We start from the raw sequence: 23,036 nt of genomic DNA, 5'->3' as shown, positions 1-23,036 counted from the left end.
TAAACCCCCAAACTGTAAGAAACGCTCTTAAACTAAATGGATACAATGGTCGAGTAAGCCCTAAGAAGCCCCTTGTTCGAAAAGTGAACATGAAAAAGAGATTGGATTACGCTATCGAGCATATTGATAAAGATTTTTTCTTTTGGGATCGAGTTATTTTTACCGATGAAAGTAAATTGAATGTTTTTGTTTCTGATGGAAGAGAAATGTTATGGAGAAAGCCAAATACTGAAATGAATCCGAAGCATTTGACGCTAACCGTAAAGCATGGAGGAGGTAACGTTATGGTTTGGGGTTGCATGGCTTCATCTGTTGTGGGAAATCTTATTTTTGTTGAAAACGCGATGGATAAATATGAATACCTTAATATATTAAAAGAAAACTTAAAACAAAGTTCTGAAAAATTAGGCTTGGGACGTTTGTATTGCTTCCAACAAGACAACGATACCAAACACACCTCTAGATTAGTAAAGGAATGTCTTATTTATAATGTTCCTAAGCACTTAAATCGCTCAGCTCAGTCACCTGATCTCAACCCGATTGAGCATCTATCGGATCACTTGGAAAGAAAAATTCGGCAGCACAATATAACTAGTAAAGATCAGCTAAAAGCCGTTGTAATGGAAGAGTGGTATAAAATAGATTCCCTGACAACAACAAAGCTGGTCCATTCCATGCACAGCCATTAAAATGCAGCCATCACATATTAAATTCAATTAAGATTAATATTGGGATTCCTTGTCTTAAAACGGTTAACTGTACGGAGACTTTTTTGGTGATACTTTTCGTACAATTATTGAATTTATGTAAATTGTTATGTTTTTAATGAAAATGTTTGTAGTTTTTTATGTTGACTTCTAGTTTATAAGATTTTTTATAAAATTAATTTAAAAAAAGGTTTAAATATATATTGAAAAGTGACCATAAATAGCTAGTTTATATTATGAGTATGTATGTATGGTATTTACTTATTAGAAGTAATATGAGTAGTAAATTACATGGATCTCGTTTTCCCTTCACCCATATTCAATTCATGTCCTTAAATTAGTTGCTTGCCTTGCTCACGCAAACACTTGTTGCAACTCATTGTTATGGTTGTTGTTGTTGCTTTAGTTCCGTTTCCGTTTTCATGTCAATTAACTAACCTTTGTAAAACAGCGTATTGGATGGAATTGTATGGTTGTAGGCTTTTTTCTAACGTGTATGTATATTGTATATTTAAAATTGAAAACACTTAAGTGTTTGTGTTGAAATGAATCACTTTGATTTAATGGCCAATTAGCATGTTAGGCGTCTATCTGTCTACCTTATGAATGGTTTTCATACTTCAGGTTATAAAACGATTTGTTTGGCAAATATATGGGTGGGATTTTTCAATGTAAATATGTATGTACTTAGGTAAGTCTATAACTAAATAGAAATATCGTGTCAAATGAAATGCAATAATTTGTCAATTAATTATTGTGGGAATTGTTAAATAAAAGCGGAGTATTTCTATTCTTAATATGAGTTTTACAAATACGAACAGATTTGTAAAGAATTTGATAATTAAAACTACATTTAAGTTAAAAAATTAATATATGTATATTAGAGTGTCCCTTAGAATTAAATTTTTTGAAATGTTGAAACGGTACCCGCTGAAAACTTTCGTAATGACCTAAAATACCACAAAAAAAATTTTTAGCTTTTTTTTGATTTAGTTTTGAGGTGCATTTTCAAGGGGAAAAATGCATTTTCTTCAGTTTTTTTTAAATTTTTGCCATTAAATTTAAAAGAATCGTGTATGTAATTGTCGTTCTAATAAGATATAAAAGACAAAAATTGGTTAAAAAATTTTAAAGTTATTTAAAAATCGCCAGGCCATTAACGTGTCTCAGGCCACTACAACAAGAAATGTAGGAACAAAATTAACATATTTTGAGAAATATTAAAACAAAAGTTTATTCTTACTTAAAACATTTCCATATTTACTTGTATATGAGTTTTTATCTTCATAGGATACAGTTAACCTATTCCCAGGTATAACCAAAACAAATATTTTTTTTAACGGCAGTTTCAAAACTCTAATTTCAATTTAGAGTTGGCAATTTTTTAATAACTTTAACATTTCTTAACCAATTTTTGTCATTTATATCACATTAGAACGACAATTACGTACACATTTCGATTCTTTTAAATTAAATTGCAAAAGTAATTACATACTTAATAGCAAAATTTAAAAAAAAAAAAACTAAAAAAAAAACATTTTTTCCCCTTGTAAATGCACCTCAAAACTAAATGGAAAGTCGGCACGGGTTGCCCTTCTTAGAACAAGCTAAAAATTTGTTTGGTGGTATTTTAGGTCATGACGAAAGTTTTCAGGGGGTACCGTTTCAAAATTTCAAAAAATTTAATTCTAAGGGACACTCTAATGTATATATTTACTTAGAATTTTGAACATATTCCAATGTTTTCTAGGTTATTTCCAAAAATCATGTAAACATCCTAAATCAAAAATTAATTAAGCAAAAGCTAAAAATACTAACAAACAAAACGGAATAAAAAATAAATAAAATAAAATGGTTACTACCACAACAACGAATAACAATAATCATTCAAATAATAACGAAGAATTTGATATAGATCAAGATGATGGCATGCAGGATTTGGGATTACCTGTATCGGTGCAGACATTTCTGTGGCGACAAATAGCGCCCTTCATAAGACCCAAATTGGGTAAACTACATGAAGCCAGTTGTATGGTAAGTTCAAAATGTATATCAATTCATTTCATAATTTATATAAATTTTTAACGAAAAAAAAAAAACTAAAAACTGTAAAATGCTGCAAATATGAATGCTAAACGATACAAAAATGTTAAATAAAAAAAAGTATGCTAAAGGTATTTAAAAGTGCTAAAAGAAGGTGTAAATACATAAATAAATATTAAATAAAAGTGTGCTGTAAATAAAGCTATTAATGTTAATCAAAGTAAATAATTAATAAAAAATAAATAACTAAAGATAATGTTTGTGTTCAAAATAGTGTGTATAATTTATTAAAAACAAAACTGTTTCAATTCAATTTGAAAGAAGAAAAACCATACATAAATTGGACTTTTATTTGTAGAGTTTATAAAATTAAAATTTCAAATTGAATTAAATATTATAATTTTGTTTATTTTAAATATTCTTGATACAAATACTATATATTCTATGTCTCTTTTTCTTTTGTCTGCATTTATATTTGTATTCTTCTTTGTACTTTTTGATTTATTTATTTATTTCTTTAAACAAAACTAAATAAATGCGCTTTTACGAAAAAACAAAATTAACCATTTATTCAAAAATCCAATTTAACATATAATATTGAATATATTACATTCACACCTCTTAAAAATTATATAATTAATAAAACAAACAAAAAAATGAATTAAATTAACATTTCTTGTGTCTGTCTTAACATTAATGTAGTTTTGTCAACATGCACCGGGACACCATGTAAGTTGCCATTTATGCGGTAGAAATTTTTGTTACCAAAATGAATGAGTTCCTTGAATGACACTATACCCACACCCCCCAACCCCCTAACCCATAAATAACTTAATTTTTTTTAAGTTGTAGTGAAATAATTTTATTAATATTTACTCTCCTCATTTATTGCGTTTTTATTATTAACTCTTCATTTATTATGCAAAAGTAAAATCTATGCAAAAGCTTTAGATAAAATATATAGAAAAAGTTTAGAATGCCAAGTTTAATATAACCTATAAACATTTTAATTAATTTTCTAACTATCTTTATCGCGAAAAAACACGTTTCTTTTAAAATCTATGAAACCGATCTAAATTGATCATTATTTCTAAAGTGTTTATGATTTTAACAAAATAGCAATTTTTGTGTCAATGACAATTCTAACAACAAAATTGCAGAGGTATATCATTATTAGTTATGGTTTCCTAAAGTTGAGTTTTTTCCCTTTTCACATTTGTTTAGCACAAAGATATGAAGGAGCAATATTGTTATATGAGTTATTAAGAGTTTTTTTCTAAATACGGTTTTCGGGCACACCCACAGGACTATATACAATTACAAACACGGTTTATTGCCTGAATAGAGAGAGAGTTTTTCCCTATCAGAAGTATTGAAAAATTTCACAAAGTTTGTCCCACCAATTTTTATTAGCAAAGTCAAATGAACAAATGTCAAGTGAATAAATTTTTAAAACCGATGTCTTCCGATCGGAATGAAATTTTACATACAATTTTTGAGTTAAAACGTATATTTTGATAGATATCCCACTCGCATCCCACTCAGCGACAAAAAGGCTATTAAACCTTTGTCGACCGACGGTACTTATAAGTACCACAACAATAATAAGCTTACAAAATGGAAACAAAACATATTTTGACCCGTTTTGCCCACAAGTACTTTGAAGTACACTATCATCTTTGGAATAATTTGCCTATTGGCAAACTCGCTTTCCAGAATAACGGTGAATTATTTCATGTTCTCATTGTGGTGTTGATTTATGTTGTAATGATAAAAAATACTGTTTCTATGAGTTTTTTTTTATCTTTTGGCTGATGCGGACCCAGCGGTTCGTTTCCTTGCAGGTACTCCACAAAGTTAAAATTTTGTAAATAACTTTCTGAAGTCCTTATTTTCAATATTTCATAAAAAAAATAAAACTTTTTCAACGATTTAAGGTCTTGGTCCACAAGGGGTTAAAAGGAAAGACCTAAGCTCTATTTTGAAAGAATAAGTCAACAAACTTTTGGATTATGCAAAAAAAAAAAGTAAAAAAAAATTATGTCTTGAGTTACAAAATATTTGTTTTGTTAGATATCCCACTCGTATCCCACTAAGCGACCAAAAAGCTCTTCAAGGAAAAGACCTAAGCTTTCTTTTCAGAAAAAAAGTAAAAAAAATCTAAAATTTTAATTTTTTTTATAAATTTGTTATTTTTCGAAAGATTGGAAATAGCTAAACTATTTGGAACAAATTTTGGTAAATAATAAGTTACATGGATGAGAAAAAACACCTGTTTGGCCAAAAATTCAAATTTTGATCCCCTCTAACTCAGAGAGTTTTTGACCGATCTTGTTGAAAAACTGTGTCGGAAGACATCAGTTTTAAAAATTTGTTCACTTGTCATGAAATCCCCCATTTATATATACATACAACCCTAACTGTGCTTTCGATAGCTAATTCCCGTGGATCCAACCTAAACCTGATAGGTGCAATTGGAATTATTGAACTTGAGAGGTTCGCTTAGTGCCGAAAGCCCAAACGAATGATTCATAGGAATAAAGAATGTTTCCAAGTTGATCGAAAAAATAATTTAAATATTGATTTATTTCGAAAAATGTTTACGAATGTAATAGCAATAGCTATTACATATAGTAGCAAAAAACAATTTTGAAAAAACGGTTCCGAAAAAGGGCAACATTTTTTATAGAAAAGAAATCAGCATTAATCTTAAACCAAAATGTAATATAACTAACTCTTATATATGGGCCAATGCTTTTGAGTCCATTTAGGAGCTTCAGCGTACAGAACACGAATGCGATTATCAAGGTCAGTATTATCTAACACCATTGACGTATTGGAGCATCGTATAAATTTATTATATAACCTCACCGGCAAAATTTAGAAAATGTTATTATTAAAATGTAACAAATCTTAAACTCGTAGGATTAATAATTATGGCCTTTGGCCTCCACTATCTCCAGTAGCGGACATAAAGTCATTTATGACAATTTGTATACATATTATTATATTCCGCATTCAAATTTCTAAACGAATGTTGTCATTTCTTATTTTATTGAGGATATTTGAGAGACTAAAAGCGATAGTCAACTATATTTGTGGCTAAAGTTCTTAAGTAAACAAAATAAATAATAACATTCCCACAGCATATTAATTGCTACTAAACCATTTAGGATACATTACATACTTTGCTACAATCTTCACAAATACAAAATACATTAAGTAATCAGTGGATATTGGAAAAATATAGAAAATAAATGTTTGGTAAAATGTATTAAATCTGTATTGTGCCTATTTGACATATTTTCTTTCTTTTTTTTTGTAAACCTGTATCGTACCTAATTAACACTCTCAAAACTAAAATGTTACTAATTGCATATTGTTTAATTATAATTTATTGTAAATAATTAAGTAATTACTATTTTTAGTAGATGTTAAATAATGTAAAATAATTTGCTTATTTTATGTTTGATGTTTAAATAGATTTTTAATATTTCAAATTTGTGTTTTGTATTTAGAATATCCTATATTAATAAACCTTAACCATTACCTACTTACATAATTATATTATATATCATATATCAAAATAAATAACTAACTAATCAAAATTTCAAATACGTCATTATGCACAATAAAGGAATCTAAGGAAGCCTGCAAGGTAACTAAACTAATTAATATTAATGGAAATATCATGAATAATTTTACCATAAATTATATTGTTTGTATTATGAATTTTAGTCGTTTGAAAAAGTTCTGGTCCAAAATATACAATTTGGTTTATCCCCACCATTGACTAAAGCCTTGGGCGCCATTCCAAGATGGCGTTTGTTACAAGCTGCCCTGCCACATGTAATGCACTGTGTGGCGGCTTTATTGCATAGTCGTGTTAAGGATATGCAAGCCATAGGTCAGGTTGAAACAAAACTATTGTATACAATGCAGTGGATTATATTGTATGCGGCCGAGGAATGTGCCGATGATGATGGTAGGGATGAACTAATGATTGATGCTGAATCAAAGGGAAAATCAATGGACCAGTATTTATTTTCGGTGCCCACAATAACTGTGAGTTATATTTAAATAATATTTCAATTATTGAATGATGATAAAAAATATAAATATTTGTTTTTTTGTATGTTTAAGTTATTTGTTTACTTGTTTGCCCCAATAATACACCATTTGAAAGAATCGGATTTTCAAAATTTCCGTTTAGAAAATGGTATAAAATTGTGGCAAGGAATGTGGGATAATAGAGCACCAGGAGCACCCTGTTTTACAGCCCCCGTCAAACCCAAAGCCAGAAACTTATTATGCGCTCCCACTCCAAAAGGATCAACAGATGTGTTTTCAGGGCGTAAGTTGTAAATATAGTTTATATATTTTAATTGCTCTAAATAATTTAACATAACTCTAACAGGCAAACAATCACTTAGCCTTGATGCCATGTCGCCCAAAGCGGATTCTCCTCAAAGTGGCATTTCTGATCACACCACCCGCCAAGACGAAGAGGTAAGTTGTGACTTTGTTTTAAGCCAATTACTTTTTATATTTATGTATATTCATAATCGTATTTAGTGTTTTTTTAATGAGTGTTGTTATTTATGATTTTTTTTTTAAACCTTGATAAATGTTTTAGAGCTCTTGGGTTTCATCGCCCAAGGAATTTGCCTTTCCCGAAACTATACCCGAAGAAGCTTCCAGTGTTGAAGATGAACGTGTTGTTATTTTTCGTTTACCTTCTGCTTCCCATTTAATGGACAATTCATTTTTTACTGTAATTGTTTGCCACAATTTTTTTTTAATTTTGCATACTTAAGTTAACACTCAACATTTCTTTAACATTTGCTCTACTAGGCCGATGCCAGTCTATTGACCCAACAACAACCTCAGAGTCGTCGTGGCAGTCATCAATCGATTCACTCTCGAGACAAGGATAAGCCTTCAACGAAATTTGAATTCGAACAGCAAGAATTGATGAGAGGCGCTTCGATGAAAGAAAAACGTAGCGCTTCAATGGAAAGAGAAACCGATTCAAATAGATCGGAAAGTGTTAAGGCCGACGTATCAGCAGCAACATTTCTAGATGTGGCCGTTATGCGTTGTCTTTTTATATCACATTGGCAGGAGGAGGGTATTTTTTGGAGTCTACAGTATTTGTATAATAGGTATGCTACTTTTAAAAGTCTAGTTTTTTTTTATTAATATTGAAGTATCTAAACTGATGGTGTTTATTATTTGTATAAAGTTTCGGAAAAGAACTAAATTATACGATTAGCAAAAATTCACAACTAACTGTCTTGTGTAAAAATTGAGGACATAGAGACTAGTCACTTCGTTTTATAAAACAAAAAATATGTCTGATACAAAACCAAAATACATTGACTAAAATTTATTTTGTTGTTGCAAGAGTTAGGTTTTTGACAAAAGACTTAGGTTTATGTGGGTAACACATGATTGAGGACTAACTACTTGAGACCGTCGGTGCACATAACCTTCTTAAGGCGTAGAAAGTATCGTTATCTTTATGACGCTTCCGATACCCGTGTTACTTACTAGAGGCTATTGGGCTTTTAAAAACATCAATAGAAGACACTGTCATCACATTTGGAAACATGTTTCTTTCTTTCCAATTTGATAGATTGAATTATTCGGTAAAAAAAATTTAATTCCGTAAAAAACTACATTCTACATTTAAACGATTTGTATTTTTTAAATTGATTAAAATTAAGCGAACTTTTAAAGAAGTAATTTTCCACATTATTATTTTGACTACCTTTTTTTATTACATCAAATGAAAAGTTTAATAAAACAAGTAAATCCGACAAAAGCAGGATGATATAGAATTCGCAATCTATAGCAATCTAGAATATATATACTTTATGGAGTTGCAAATTATAAATGCGGAAATAACAAACGGAATAACAGACTTGGGTATAAGTTTGCTATTCCTACATTTATAATTTGCGACCCCATAAAGTATATATATTCTGGATTGCTAAAATAAGACAGAGGAGTAATTTATTTGTACTCCAGAAGTTAGAATAAAAAGTCGACTATATCAATCGCTTCATGTTCAGGTCATAAGAGGTTAATAGAAGAATAAATATCCTAAAGAAATAAAATTAGAATAGCAAAATATTTCCCACAAGAATAATTTATAAGATTCAGAAGGTTCCAAGTAAGAATTACTTGTTAAAGTGATTCTTAATATTAATTCTGATTAAAAATTATTTTAGAATGAAAAAATTTTAAATATACACTTAATTACTTTCAGATTAAGTGAAATTGGTGAAGAATCATCAATTACAATAAATCAGCCACGAAAGCGCTCAAATTCATTGCCTATACCACAAATAGAAATATCTTTGTATCAAGGACCCAACAGCAACAATCGAGACAGTCCCAGTAGTTCTATAAACAAAGACTACATCGAAATACCAGAACCATCCATAACAACCTGTTTAGTAGGTAAGTTTTAAAGGTTTTATATATGTATATTTATACTAATTGGTGCTTTAAAAATATTAATATCAATTCTGTTTTAGAAGAATCCAGTCCTACGGCCGAAAGACGTGGCAGCGAAAAGAAGAAACGTGTTAAAATGTCCGACCTGAGGGCATTTGTTGAGACGAAAATGTTTTCGAAATCGGAGAAAAATTTGGAAAAAGTAGGGCTAGATACAGTTTCAGCTAACGGCAAGAGACCACTGCAACATGCAGTAAGATTGTTTTTCTAAAACAAAAAAACCTCTAAGTGTTTTAGCTTTACACTTGTGTTTTTTTTATTAATGATTGTGATAATTGTTCTTTCACACCTATATTGAATTATATAAATTGTTTAAAAATTCCTTCACTAATCACTATCAACTATATATCGTACTTAAACGAACATATAATCTCAATATCAGTATTTTAAGAAATCAATCATATCATTTTACTTGTAAAAGTTGCATATGTTTCTTGTTCAGTGTTTAATACAACTTATATCAATATGTATCAATATTAAATGTTGAATGTTTTAATTATTAGAAGTATTTGTGTTGAGATGCAAATGCTTATTACGCCACTTTATATACACAAATATTAACCTAAAATGTTGGCAAAGCTTTTTGCAACTTAAATTGAATACCTCTTTTAATATAGATTAATAGAGACTAATATTTACTTTACTGTCACTAGGAATTGCATCGTAGTTTGGATACTGGTGAGAAGAAGTTATCACGTTCAGCTTCTATGATAACACGAGAACCAGCCAGTAATTTAATAAAGGGCAAATCTATGCCTAGTTTAAGGTATGCATATTGGAATTACTATAAATTCCTTCAATTCGTTTTCTATTATATACACAAAACAATCTAAACTTTAGTTCAGAAAACTATACATTAGCTAAAAAGTACAATATTTTTATGATTTTTTTTTTCAATTATTATTTAAATTTTTGAATGAATAAAAGTTGGATTTGTTCTTCAAATGTGTTAGGAACATAATATGGATAGACTCTCGTTTGTACGCACATAAAATATGTTTATAAAATTGTTCCAATTTGTTCATTACTATGATTTGATTATACTTTTATAGAAAATATACATACAGGCAATCCTCCATTTACACAGTACTTTATTTACGCGAATTCGATATAACGCGAACTCAAATTAGCAACCATTTTTTCAAATACGCGACTTTTTTTACACGATTTTTATATAACGCGGATTCTTTTTTGAAAACTTTTTGAAACGTTAATTTTTATGAATTTTTTGTTATGTTTTGATCTTTTTTATGTATTAGAATATATTCCCAGCAAAAATTTTGTGAATTTTTGTAATGACAACTAGTTATTTCATGCATTCTTTTGTAAGGAGTGGTGGTTACCCAGCACATTATTTTATTTACTAGAATAAGTACTTATTTTTATACAGGCTGGTAATGAACTTTTGCATTTAGCACAGCTATCCAGTGTGTTTGACTGGAAAACGGGAGGTTAGTGGTTCGCCACCTGTCAAAGCCATTAATTTTTTTGTTCATATCATATTCATTTATATGTTGATGTTAAAACTATTGTTAACTTACAATAAAATAACTCGTACATGGAGCAGTGAGTTATCAGCTTGACTATCAAATATAAGCAAATAATGTGACTGTTCGATTCCCACACAAGGCAATATTTTTTGTGTTTTTTTTAGCTACATATTCTTGTTGTGAATTTACTACTTATTTCTCAACTGATTGTAAGTACATTTGTAAGCTTGACCCATGAATTTTTTAAAAATCTCGAACAAAGATAAGTAGTGTTTCAGTCAAATAATAAGTAGTTATGCCTTGGCTCCAATGTTACTTGCTGGCTTATACTAAGTAAGTAAAGTTTTTGCTGGGATGTTTTTTAATTGATATTTTCTCCATAATTTTCGATAAGAAATAATTTTTTTAGTTCAGTTGTTTTACGTTACTTTTGTTTTAAGTAAGTTTTTAAAAGTACAAATAAAATATGTTTACTTAAAGTATATATCGTCGCCTTAAATACAAACGGACGTAACCACATTTTTATTGTTTTTACAGGGTACGTTATAAAATCCATAATAATAGAGTATTCTTGACAATTGTTCAATCAATCAAAAACTCGATTTTGAATTTGTGTGTAGTTACGTCCGCTTTTTATTTAACGCGATTTTTAGGTCCCAATTTCTTTTTTGTTATGTGACTGATGTATTGTTTTTCGCGAAATAAAAAATCATTGGCCCCACAGAAGCATTTCGTTCTAAATTAGAACCTCATTTTACGAGAATTTGATTTACACGCTATTTTTTTGGGCCCAACAAACCGCGTAAATGGAGGCCTACCTGTATATAGACATTCGTTTGTAAGCAGTAAAGAAAATACGTAAATCACTTATTTTATAATATAATTTTTGGATCCTAGTTGTTGAAATAGAAAAACAAATAGTCAACAAAAAAATATCATCGATTAAGAAATATAATTTTTAGAAATATGATACTAAATGATTTGAAGAAAATTGAGAAAAAAAAATCGATCAGTATGCTAAAAATTAAGAAGAGTTTGAACCGAGAAATTGCGGGTGGGAATGCATTCTGATGTTGTTGTATGAAAACACTTAAAAATTATATAAATTATGGTGATGAAGAGAGGTTTTGGAAAGCGTATAACGTGTTCTTTTCAAATAATGTTGCCCTAAAAGCCCGAAAATATCCTACATGTTTCACCCTAAATTTTATCAAAGAATTAGAAAGGCACCACTTTGATTGTGTTAATGAAATAGTTTTTGTATTTTTTTTTATTAAAAGTGTTACAATGGAAGCAAAACGTATAGTTTTACCCCCTTATTCATAATCAATTTTTATTTTTATAAAAGGTTTATAAAACAGAATTTCCATACAAAATTTGTTTTATTAACCTGTAATAAATTTAACAAGTAAGAAAGTATGGTTGTAAAAGAGCAAAAACATTTTTCTTTTAAAATTTCAATAATTTATATTTTTGAGTGATTTTCGGAAGTTGGCCTTATATGTCTTTTGTAAACAATAAACAGCTGTAGCGAACAAAATCAACTATTGTGAATGAAAAGTGCATGAGAATATCACGATAGCAATTTTCCCTTCGAGGGAAATGGGTATTTCATGGGAACATAAATTGTGTCGGTATGGGTAACCTTTAATAAATGGTACAAAATAAGTTGGCAACATTTTGTGTCAGAAAAGAAAACGTCATAACATAACGTTAAGAAGATCGAATTCATCTCCATGCTTCCGGTATTTACAATGATCTTAAGGTCGATTCCTTCAATACTATTGAAAAACTAATGTCTTAAACATGATCTTTTAACGTCTGAACTTTGTATTAGGTCAGATATTATGAATTAGTCATAATAATAAATATTTACGGTTGTGAAGATGTAGTGGAATGGTCATGTTTCTGATACTATTGCCTTTTTAATCAAAATGTATTCTGAAATATTCTCCAAATTATTTAAGAGGTTTTAGTAAAAAAAACCGTTTGGAAGATGGACGAGAAATAAAATGTATGCAGCCTAATGGGTTAATAAACAAGGTATGAATTGTATATTTTGCAGAATGCCATCCCATCAAAAACTTATGTGTACTCTTAGATGACAAGATTTATAAACATGAATGACAGTTTATTACTTTTAATGTTCGTAATAGTAAAAGGTAACTTTAAGCAATAGAAAAAGGTACCCTTAAAGTTAATTTTTACTATTACGAACATAAAGGCTAGTTGTAATAATGGCCCTATATTAAATATTATTTAGAAATGCTGCTCAAAAATTTGTTTTTCATACATATGTATGTATATTACAAATACAAACGAATGTCTCACCAAAATTTCAGTTTTTTTCCATAAATTAATGATACTGTCAAATTGATTACAATTTTATTTCGTAATTTATTAATTAGGAAGCAGTCAAATCTCGTAGTTATAATATGATAATAGGAATTGAGTTTACAAAAGAGAAAAGGTAAAACTGTCTGAAATTGGACATGTAAAATTTAATTATAATCGGAAAAGAGTTCTTTCGATTATAGATACAACAATACTTTTCAATATTATTAAAAATCTTCAAATTGGAGAACTACTTAAGAAAGGCACCTGAAAACATGTTTTAAGATGACCTTCCAAATGTCTCCTAATATGCTTTAAGTTACACACTTTTTGGAAAAAAAAATCTTTAATTTTAATGTTTCATTAAAGTATCCGTGGACCGAACATGGGGAACATATCGATAATTTATATATTTACAGATATATTATTAAACAAATTTGAAAAAAAAAATAAATTAAATAAAAATTTTATAATTTTTAACCAAAAATTAAAAAACCGTTAATTCCAAAATATTAAATATATTCCATAAAAATCAATTGACCGGTTTACTATTACGATATTAAATATTCTAGCCTAGAACAAATCATTCATATAATGTTTAATGTAACTATTCAAGATTCAGATGAGCTTTATTTTACCACTTTTCATGTTATGTTGCTGCAGATTTGCAAATAAAAAAAGCCTTATTTTGAACTATTTATTGAACAATACTATCAGACACTTTCTCAAACACAACACTACACAATATACTAACAGTAACTATGCAAACTAAACTTAGATTTGTATTTCTAAAACTACGCTATTATCTTTTAAAATTCTCTCTTACTATAATGCCTAAAAAAATACCAGCTGTCTACTTGATAGCGGGTGAGTTGTGTTCTTCAAATTTCTAAATGTTGAAAATTTATTCAAATTAACACAGCAATTGTCTATAATAAATAAATCTAAACACTACAGCTAACTATCTAACTAACTGAACACTTAATTGTATACTTATACAATATAAATAAAAGACGAACAGTAAAAACTGTTTGTTGGAAAAACTAACCAATAAATTGGTTAATGAATTCGAAAATCAGATTTTACTGTTCATCATTTGAAACAAGTAGTTAATGCAATGCAAAAAATATATATTTAAATACATATACATAAGTACTACAACTATATATCTACATAATACATTCTTATAATATTTATTAAAATTTTCGCTTTCATATTTGCACTCCCTTCCTTTATTATGCTTAACATCCCTCTATCATTTCAAATTTATAAAAAAAAATATAATAATAAAAACAATAATCACTCGCTTTTCTGTAACTTCTTAACTAAAGCTTTAAATTACAGCAAAATTAAAAAAATATATCATTGTGCACCATCATGTCATTTTTAACTAATTTTCTATCTATATTCCCCTTACGGAATATTGATATATTAAAGATTTTATAGATATGTAGAACCGCCCAAGGTTATGAGGTCTTCACAGTCGTCCGGTCAACGAACAGCATTTTATCCCAGAAATCCTATAATAACAGTTACGGAACATACACCAACCCCCTCTCCGGATTATTTGAAGAGACAGGTAAGCGTACAAGGCAAGACTTTTTATATACAATAGAATATTTAAGCTTTTAATTTTTTCTAAGGGTTCTATTGATTCCCAATTGGATGCATTAAGCAATGGTGGCAGTATTGGTGGTTTAGGAGGTAACGGAATCAATGGCAGTATGGCCGGCGTAGCCGGTACTTGTAGTATTGGTTCACGCATACGCGGTCAAATGCTGCGATCCCATACTGACTCTCACATCGATTATACAGGAGTCGATGAATCAGAAGCTCCCGGTTCATCCTTTTATATTACAAGGGATGGTGGCATAGATTATGAAATTGTATTGCTAGCGGTATTGAATGTATTTAAAAGAGACTTGACAGTGGTTTCTCTGAGAGTTTTAGAAGCTGGCTTAAATATTTGTGAGCTCTTGCTGGAAATGGGTGTTTTAAAATTGGGTGAACATGCTCATGAAATTTCTATGGGCATTATTAAAAGAGCTTTGCAAGTACTAGGATGTCCAAATGGCTGTAATGATGGTAGGTTTTTAAGCATAAAGTTTTTTAATTTATTTAACAAAACAATGTAACTAAAGACTGACTAAAATATTTAAAAGCCATTCCACTAAGGATGTTTCACATATTGTTGTGGTAATAATTAAAGTGGCCACTTTGTCAGATACGCTATGTTTCTCTCGCCATATAGTAAAAAATGTTAAAAGATTTGTTTAATTTGTTAGTATTTTTTATATTAATGCCCGTAACTTCAAAATATATATATATCTACGGTATAAAATACCCAGCAGATAAATTTACCTAAAAGATAACTTGACATTAATTTCAAATCAATATCTACGGGTAGAAAATACAATATATTTTTACTCCATAATTAACTAAGCACTGATAGCTATATATGTATGTATTAGGGTGGGTCGATTTTTTTCACGAAAAGTCGTATAGCAGAAACGCATTCTATGGAAAATTCTAAGAAATTTTCCCCAAGAAACCATAGGTCTAAAATCAAATCCTATCTTGGATAAAAGTCGAAATGCGCAAGATATGATTTGATTTTAGACCTATGGTTTCTTAAGGAAACTTTCTTAGAATTTTCCGTAGATTGCGTTTCTGCTATTTATTTTTTACCTTTTGATCCTCCACACAAATCGACCCGGTGTATATGTTGATATTGCGGCCATTAATAAAAAAAACATGCATTTAGCAAAATAATTATGAATTTTGGCCATAAAAAGGTGGTAAAATTTATATGAAAATTTTCTTAAAATTCATTGGATTTATTAAATATTAAAACAGTTTAATAACCTTAAAATGTTTAAATCGAAAACATTAAAATTTCAGGCGTACGTGGAGCACCAGCTGATTTTTTAAGAAATCAATGCCAAAAAATACTCTCACGTCTTTTGAGTCATGCCAGTCATCGTACAAAACGCTATTTACAGGAAATGGTAAAAACTGCAGCGTTACAGGAGCTGGTGGATTTTTTCCATGCTTTTTGTGCATTTTGCGTGGATCCAAGTTCTTTACTTTCACCTCTAAGTAAGTATTTTAAATCTACTTTAGTATTTTTTCTTGTTCTACCAATTTTAATAAAAAGTAGGGAAATAATAATGGATAGAATTGTTTAGATTAGTTTAGCATAAAACATGGCCTTTTAATGTAGGTGCACAACAATATCGAATAAATTCTTAATTGGTATTTCTAAATCCATTATATAATAATGCCCTTTCTTATGAAATATTTGATAATTAAAAAATTTTTGCATGTAATCCAAATTTTTGTTTAAAAAAATTTAAGCTTTTTAGAGAAAATTATACCATAATAATAAAAAATAAACAAAAATATTACTCCCCATATTCATAAACAATTTTTTAAATTTATATAAAACAAAACATTTAATAAATTTAAACACTGTTTAAGGCTTTTATAGACGGCAATACTGAGTATTAATATTTGTCAAAAACTTATGTAACTTAACAAAGAATAACAAGAAGGGAAGGCTCTCTCTTTTTCTACAACATACGAGTAGTATGTGAATTCAACACACTTGAGAGAGAGAAATATCTTCAAAACTTTTTATTGAAAATTGCAATTCTATCACACTCTTTCACAAACACGTAATATTCTTTTATTTTTTACCACACAATTAAACCATTAATGTAACCGAAACTTGTATAGTTTGCTCAAACGAAAAATATATTTTTTTAATTTTTTTGACATTTAAAACATTTTAATAAAAAATTCCAAAACCTAAGTCGGTATTTTATAACAACCGACTTAGGTTTTTTTTTGACAGCGTTTCACTTCTTGTTATTATTCTTTGTATCATAATATAATTCTATAGTCTAAAGAAAAATTGTATTCGATTTTTAAATAATACAAATGATTTGTTTGATTTACGAACGGTATTTATAAATACAAATAAGACAAACACTTAACGTGAAGAAAATATAAAAAATAAATAAAATTTGCGGAAAAACATCAACAATCTATACAAAAATATTTTAAATACTGCCGTGTAAACATGAAATGTATTTTTCAAAATGATTTCTGGAAAAACTGGATGATTTTAATAATAATTTTTTAAATATGAAAAGTATTAATACTCAGTATTGCCGTCTATAAAAGCCTTTATGAATATGGCGGTAATTCTTGTTTCAATATATAATTTTTGCGTGCATGCTTCCATGCTTCCAATATTTTCAGTTGTCAGTTTTATATATTACACTGATAAAAATAGCATGTAATTTTGTTAAATTGCAATATTTCCTTTATAATTTTTCTAAACCTCTTTTGTTTTTGATTTGTTTCGACCCTACTCTTTTTTATATATATAAAAAACACTGTCCGTTTACGCATCTGTTTGTTCTGAAACCACCTACACACTCTATGTCTCTGTCTGTTGTCTGTTTTGATAAATTTTTGAAACAAAAATCCAAAAAAAAATCCCCAAAAATATCAAACAAAACAATAAAACTAGATCATAAGCGCACGAGTGCCTTTAAAAATCTTAACTCGGATATTGGCAATGGTGTATCATCATCAGGCGGACAAGGTGGCTACTCGACAAATTTCAGTGGAGGTCTAAGCGGTGGTCCGGAAGCTCAAGTAATAGCAGCCGTATTCAAGCCATTGGTAACACGTTTCGTGAATGCCTCTAAGGATCTGAAGACAGTGGAAAATGTGGCCTTATATGGAGACATACGTCAGTTAGTTACATATGTGAAAGGAGCACATGGTGGACCATTTCGGTTGGTGGCTTTAAGTGGTATTCTGGCAGTAACACCGCGACCACATAAAAAAGGTCCAGCAGCACAAACAACTCGTGTAATAAGGTTAGATAATAGTTTACAATTAACTTTCATATTATGTACTTAGAGGCATTTTTTCACAAAATATTAGACATATTCCTCAAGCCGATGTAGCGCAAAGTATACAAAACGATGATAATCGTTCGCAAAGACGTTTACTCTTGAAAAAACGCAGCACTTCATCTGCATGTGCAGTGGTAAGTCAGCCAACTGAGTTAACCAAATCCTTAACTTATTTATTTTATTCTTGCCAACAGAGTCTTCTAGAAACTGAGCCATGTGACGAGCATTATAAGACCAGTCAATCGCCATTGAGTAATTTCCGACGACGTACTACCGGTGTACGACCAACATTAACGCCCAGACATAGTGAGCGGCAACTGTTATCAGACTCAACCTCAAGTTCTGAACGTAATTCGTTGGGACGTTTAAGTGGTTTAGTGCGTTGGTTCAAAGGAGCTCCCAAAGAAGGTTCATCTATTGACCTGGAAATTGGTTCATTAAATCCAGAAATGTCCACAACTTTTGTAAGGCATCCTTCCTTGAAAATACAAAGAGGTAGATCCAGTGATGGTATAGGTCGATCCATACAAAGAGCAAAACGTAGAGTTGAAAGAAGACTAAATCGTTTCGGTGGCATAGTGAAAGGCAAGAAAAAACAAGGTGGCATAGAAGAAACAGCTGACTACAGTCGTCGCAGTTCATCCGATATGTGTGATGGACCCAGGGAATCAGAGGTGGTTGTCTTAAAGGAACGAAAACTTATACCTTTGGAACCAGTTAGATTAGGAATGTTACGTTTGTCATTTTTGTTGGAAACCTGTGCACCAGGCACATTTCCAGATCCCCAATTGGTGGCAGCTGTATTGGATTTGGTAAGTGCATATCTATAACGTTTTGAAATACATAGAATAGTCGTCTTTAAAAATATGTATATTTTCAGCCTCAAGCACCTTTAGTAACGCGTGCTACATTTCTATTGGAGTGTGCCCATTTCGTTCATTTATGCAACAAAGGTCAATGGCCTGCTTGGATGAAGCAGAATATATCCGGTTATCGTCCATCGGGCGCCAACATAAGTGCAAATCAAATCAAGCAACAAATGAGCACTACTAGTACTAGACGTACTCATATATTGCAAAGGGCTGCTGGTAAAATGTTTCATCAGGTAGGAAAGTCACGAATACGATCAGAGAAATAATAATCAATCAAGTAAAAAATACCAGATGTGGGCAATTTTTAATTTTTATAAGGATTTTTTTTAAATATTTTAAGCATAGGAAAAATTAAAATTTTTTGACAAAATATAGGGCATACACATATCGTCACCTAAAATGCAAAACAATGTATCATTAAAAAATTCGAAATTGATTTTATTATTGATTACGATTACTACATCATATTACATATGTAGAGTAACTTCGGGTATTGTGGACTGTGCGTCTAATGTGGACCAGTGTCTTTTTTCAGAAACTATTGAAGGTATGATAAAACTGATTTGTCGTACATTTTACAATTTGTTTGAAACGACAATTGCACATTTGCTTTCATGAGTAATTGATATGTTGGCTATTTATTCTTGTATTGAAATTAATGCGCGTGCTCAACATTTTTTTCTGCTCAAGTAAGAAACAAAATTTGGTACAGTTACTTTGTAGAATTTAATGTTTGGTTGTTTTATATAGTTAAAGTGGACACGTAGTTTTGCATATATTTGATAAGAATTTAAGCACATTTAGATTATTAGGTAAAAATATTTTTTTACCACTGTAACCCAAGTTCGTGTAATGTGGACCACTTAAATTACTTGATTATGTACTACTGGTCCATATTACCCGACAATAACTATGTACTTTGTAAGCAATCTATCTAAGCCAAGAACGCGACTTTTTAGTTTGTATTAATAAAAATATATTGAAATTAAATTTTTTAATCATTCATGATTAGCTGGTTCATGAATTTTATGTATTAAATACTAGTCCACATTACCCTCATATAGTGGTCCATATTACCCTCCAATTTTTTTAATGCTGGTTTTTGGGTTCCTTACAATATTTTCACATAATTTTTTTATCCTTTGACGGAAAAAATTTTCAACTGCAAAAACAATTAGGGAATATATTAGCTAATATATTGCTTCACAACTTTTTTAATATCCATATATATTGTGGCCAAAATTTAGAAGAAACAAAACGGTAGTCCACATTACCCGAAGTTACTCTATGTGTACAAAATTTTAAACTTTTACTATCAAAAATAACCAAGTTATAACCAAAATTGAAACTAAAGTATCATCAAGTGTATGATTTTCTTGAACAAAATAACGTATACGCTTTGAGTAATTAATTAATAAATCGTTTTTACCTTATTTTAGGTAGTATCCTATTTTTTTTAATATTATAATATTATTTTTTTAATAATTTTCATTAAGACTGCAATTAATGAAAATTTAATGAAGAAACTTTTTTAGTTTAAAAAAGTAGTCGTTAGTAATTAAAATAAAAAAAATATAATAAAATTAAAAAAGTATATATAAACTGTTTTTATTTAAAATAAAAAAAAAATTATTTAAGTTTTTATTTTTTTATCAAATTTTATATTGATGATACGTTTTTTTGTTTCAGAAAATAACAATTCAAAAAAACGTAAGCCACATATCTTAAAGTGTGCTTGGAAAAAATTATTTTTTTTTTCATAAAATATATTTCTAGAGTCATTGTAATTCAAATTTGAAAATTTTGTTTCAATATCTCAAGTAGTTTTCATTTTATATCGTTTTTTTCTTCTCCTATAAACTTATGAAAAGTGATGTTACGTTATTTTGCATTTTAGGTGACGATATATAAAATTTATATTTTTTTCTAAATAGTTAATATGTACAACATTTTTAATTGCAAAGTTTTATTTTGCATTAAACCAATTTGTTATCTATGCAAACTTATTTTATAATTTTTTTATTTTTGTAGAATCGTAGTCTACTGTTATTACAGAAGTTTTACATATTTCAGAAAAAAATAAAATAGTTACCATCATCGAAAATGTTTTTGTTTTTAAAATTATATTAATACAATTTTACATAAGTTTAATTAAGACAATTTCCGAAGCCCTCTTTATACCCTTCACCATTACCGGCAATGGTATAAGTTTCTCATTCCGTTTTTTGTCGGTAACCATTATGATCGATCAACACAAATTTTTCTGGTTTAATGTTTCTTCCAAACTTTTTCAAATCTCAAAAAACACAGAAAAATTCATTGTGTACTTTATATCTTGTCACAGCTGGGAATCGAACCCGTGACATAACAGCTGTTAGTTACATGCGCTATCATCTAATCTACAGCATGAATTCTAACATTAGAGTAAAGTAGTTTGGTAAACAACACACCACACATGCAAAAGCTAAAAATAAATTTGTAACTCACATAATTCTAACGGTTTTACGAATACATATTTTTATATGAAGATACTAAAGTAAATTATTTTTACAGTGGGCGGAAATGTTAGGTGCACGTCTGGAAGAAATACTTTTCACCGAGCGTCTACAATATGAAGCTGTTAATGCCAGTTTAACGGATCCCGAGAAACAACGAGAACTTTTACAACAAGACGAAGAAGAGGATTTCTTAGATGAAACCTCTGTTAATCCCCATGGCAACGATTGTCCACATGCTTTAAAATTGATTGCATGCGTATTACTTTTCGAAATAACCGCATTTTTGCGTGATATTTATGTGACTTTACCGAAAGCATCGAAACTACTACACAAAGATAAACCGGCACCTTGGGAAAAGGTCTATAGGGAGGCAAATCGTAGATGGTCCATGGCTTTGAGCTCAATGGGTCATTCGCAGACATCAGCGCAGAGTTTACAATCCATTGCGGCGGGAAATGATGTGGCAGTTGGCCAAACGGAAAGAAAAATATCGTTTGTTTTACATGAACCGGACAATGAGTCGGAAAACAGCAGTAACACAACGTTGACAAAAGAAGGCGAAGAAGGTGGGGAATTTAATGAAAGAACATTTAAAAACATATGTACATACTTATTTCGAAATTTATATTTCTAAACAAAGCATTATACAAATAAAAATAATTTTCTTATTTTAGCTCGTCGTCCTATAGCATCAGCAGTCAGACCGTTTTTATCCCGTCGTGGTACTGCCACTACCACAGGAGGATCTTTTAAGCGCAGATCATTAAAATTACGACGCAACACCAAAGATGGCAAAGATATGGAAGCTGATTGTAAGTAGCATAGATGATAAAGTGATTTATAACACGACTTTATATTAAAATTTGTATAAAAAAAATTATAGTTAAACGAGTAGATTCTATACAATCGAGACGTAAAGTATCTTCCCTATCGGATCGTAGCGATACATCTGAACAAGGTGTAGCCAGTGGCGGGGAAGAAGAACACGGCTCACCGGGAATACTCAGTGATGACCAACAGCCAGAATCTCCCACAGATTCTAATGAAACTGATGATACCGCCAAAAATATGCCATGGCTGAAGGCTGTTATTGATTTGATTGGAAGTTATAATTACTATTGTACCCATAAGGGTTATTGTCACCCCTATTGTTATAAGAGACATATGCGTGCGTGCACACGTTTGGTAAAAGCAACAAGAAAGGTATGTTGACAGAAATTGATTAACCCTCTACTTAACATACATTCTGCACACATATAAAGGCATACACAATAGAAAATAAATATGTAATGATGGATGGATGATTCATCATCACAATATGTGCTGTGGTTTTTGATAATGATCAAAATTAATTAAACACATTTAAGTAGTACTTTGGTTGGAGAAACCATAGGCGGTTTCTTTTATAAGCTTTTCCGCTGCAGCTTGGCTGTCCGCCTCTTTAGCTCAGTGGTAGAGCACTGGTCTCGTAAACCAGGGGTCGTGAGTTCAAACCTCACAGGAGGCAACCGAATTTTTTTTATTTTATTTTTTTTTCTTCGCCAAAAATATCTAAACAGTGTCTGGGTTTAAATCTCGCAGGTGATTCCTAATTATTTTTTTAAAAAAATTGTTATTTTTTTTAATTGTATAC

General features: G+C 29.9%; 1 protein-coding gene and 1 non-coding gene across 2 annotated transcripts in view; both read left to right on the top strand.

Moving 5' to 3' along the window:
- Positions 1-2,509: 2,509 nt before the first annotated feature.
- unc80 (unc80, NALCN channel complex subunit) overlaps positions 2,510-23,036 on the top strand; it is a 28,279-nt gene continuing 7,752 nt past the window's right edge. The window contains exons 1-21 of the mRNA XM_065515839.1: positions 2,510-2,741; positions 3,453-3,479; positions 6,388-6,408; positions 6,489-6,815; positions 6,894-7,104; positions 7,168-7,259; positions 7,387-7,524; positions 7,605-7,915; positions 9,025-9,218; positions 9,296-9,468; positions 9,929-10,041; positions 14,546-14,678; positions 14,743-15,184; positions 16,001-16,198; positions 17,640-17,994; positions 18,062-18,167; positions 18,228-18,845; positions 18,914-19,138; positions 21,459-21,969; positions 22,078-22,215; positions 22,287-22,606. Of these exons, the coding sequence (XP_065371911.1) occupies positions 2,559-2,741; positions 3,453-3,479; positions 6,388-6,408; positions 6,489-6,815; positions 6,894-7,104; positions 7,168-7,259; positions 7,387-7,524; positions 7,605-7,915; positions 9,025-9,218; positions 9,296-9,468; positions 9,929-10,041; positions 14,546-14,678; positions 14,743-15,184; positions 16,001-16,198; positions 17,640-17,994; positions 18,062-18,167; positions 18,228-18,845; positions 18,914-19,138; positions 21,459-21,969; positions 22,078-22,215; positions 22,287-22,606 (4,836 nt within the window). The 5' untranslated portion in view covers positions 2,510-2,558. The remainder of the gene's footprint in view (positions 2,742-3,452; positions 3,480-6,387; positions 6,409-6,488; positions 6,816-6,893; positions 7,105-7,167; positions 7,260-7,386; positions 7,525-7,604; positions 7,916-9,024; positions 9,219-9,295; positions 9,469-9,928; positions 10,042-14,545; positions 14,679-14,742; positions 15,185-16,000; positions 16,199-17,639; positions 17,995-18,061; positions 18,168-18,227; positions 18,846-18,913; positions 19,139-21,458; positions 21,970-22,077; positions 22,216-22,286; positions 22,607-23,036) is intronic.
- TRNAT-CGU (transfer RNA threonine (anticodon CGU)) lies at positions 22,839-22,910 on the top strand. Its single transcript has one exon. It is a non-coding gene; the product is annotated as a tRNA-Thr (tRNA).

Source organism: Calliphora vicina, chromosome 1 (genome assembly GCF_958450345.1).
Source record: "Calliphora vicina chromosome 1, idCalVici1.1, whole genome shotgun sequence".
Lineage (NCBI taxonomy): Eukaryota > Metazoa > Arthropoda > Insecta > Diptera > Calliphoridae > Calliphora > Calliphora vicina.
This window is presented reverse-complemented; position numbering and strand designations above follow the sequence as displayed.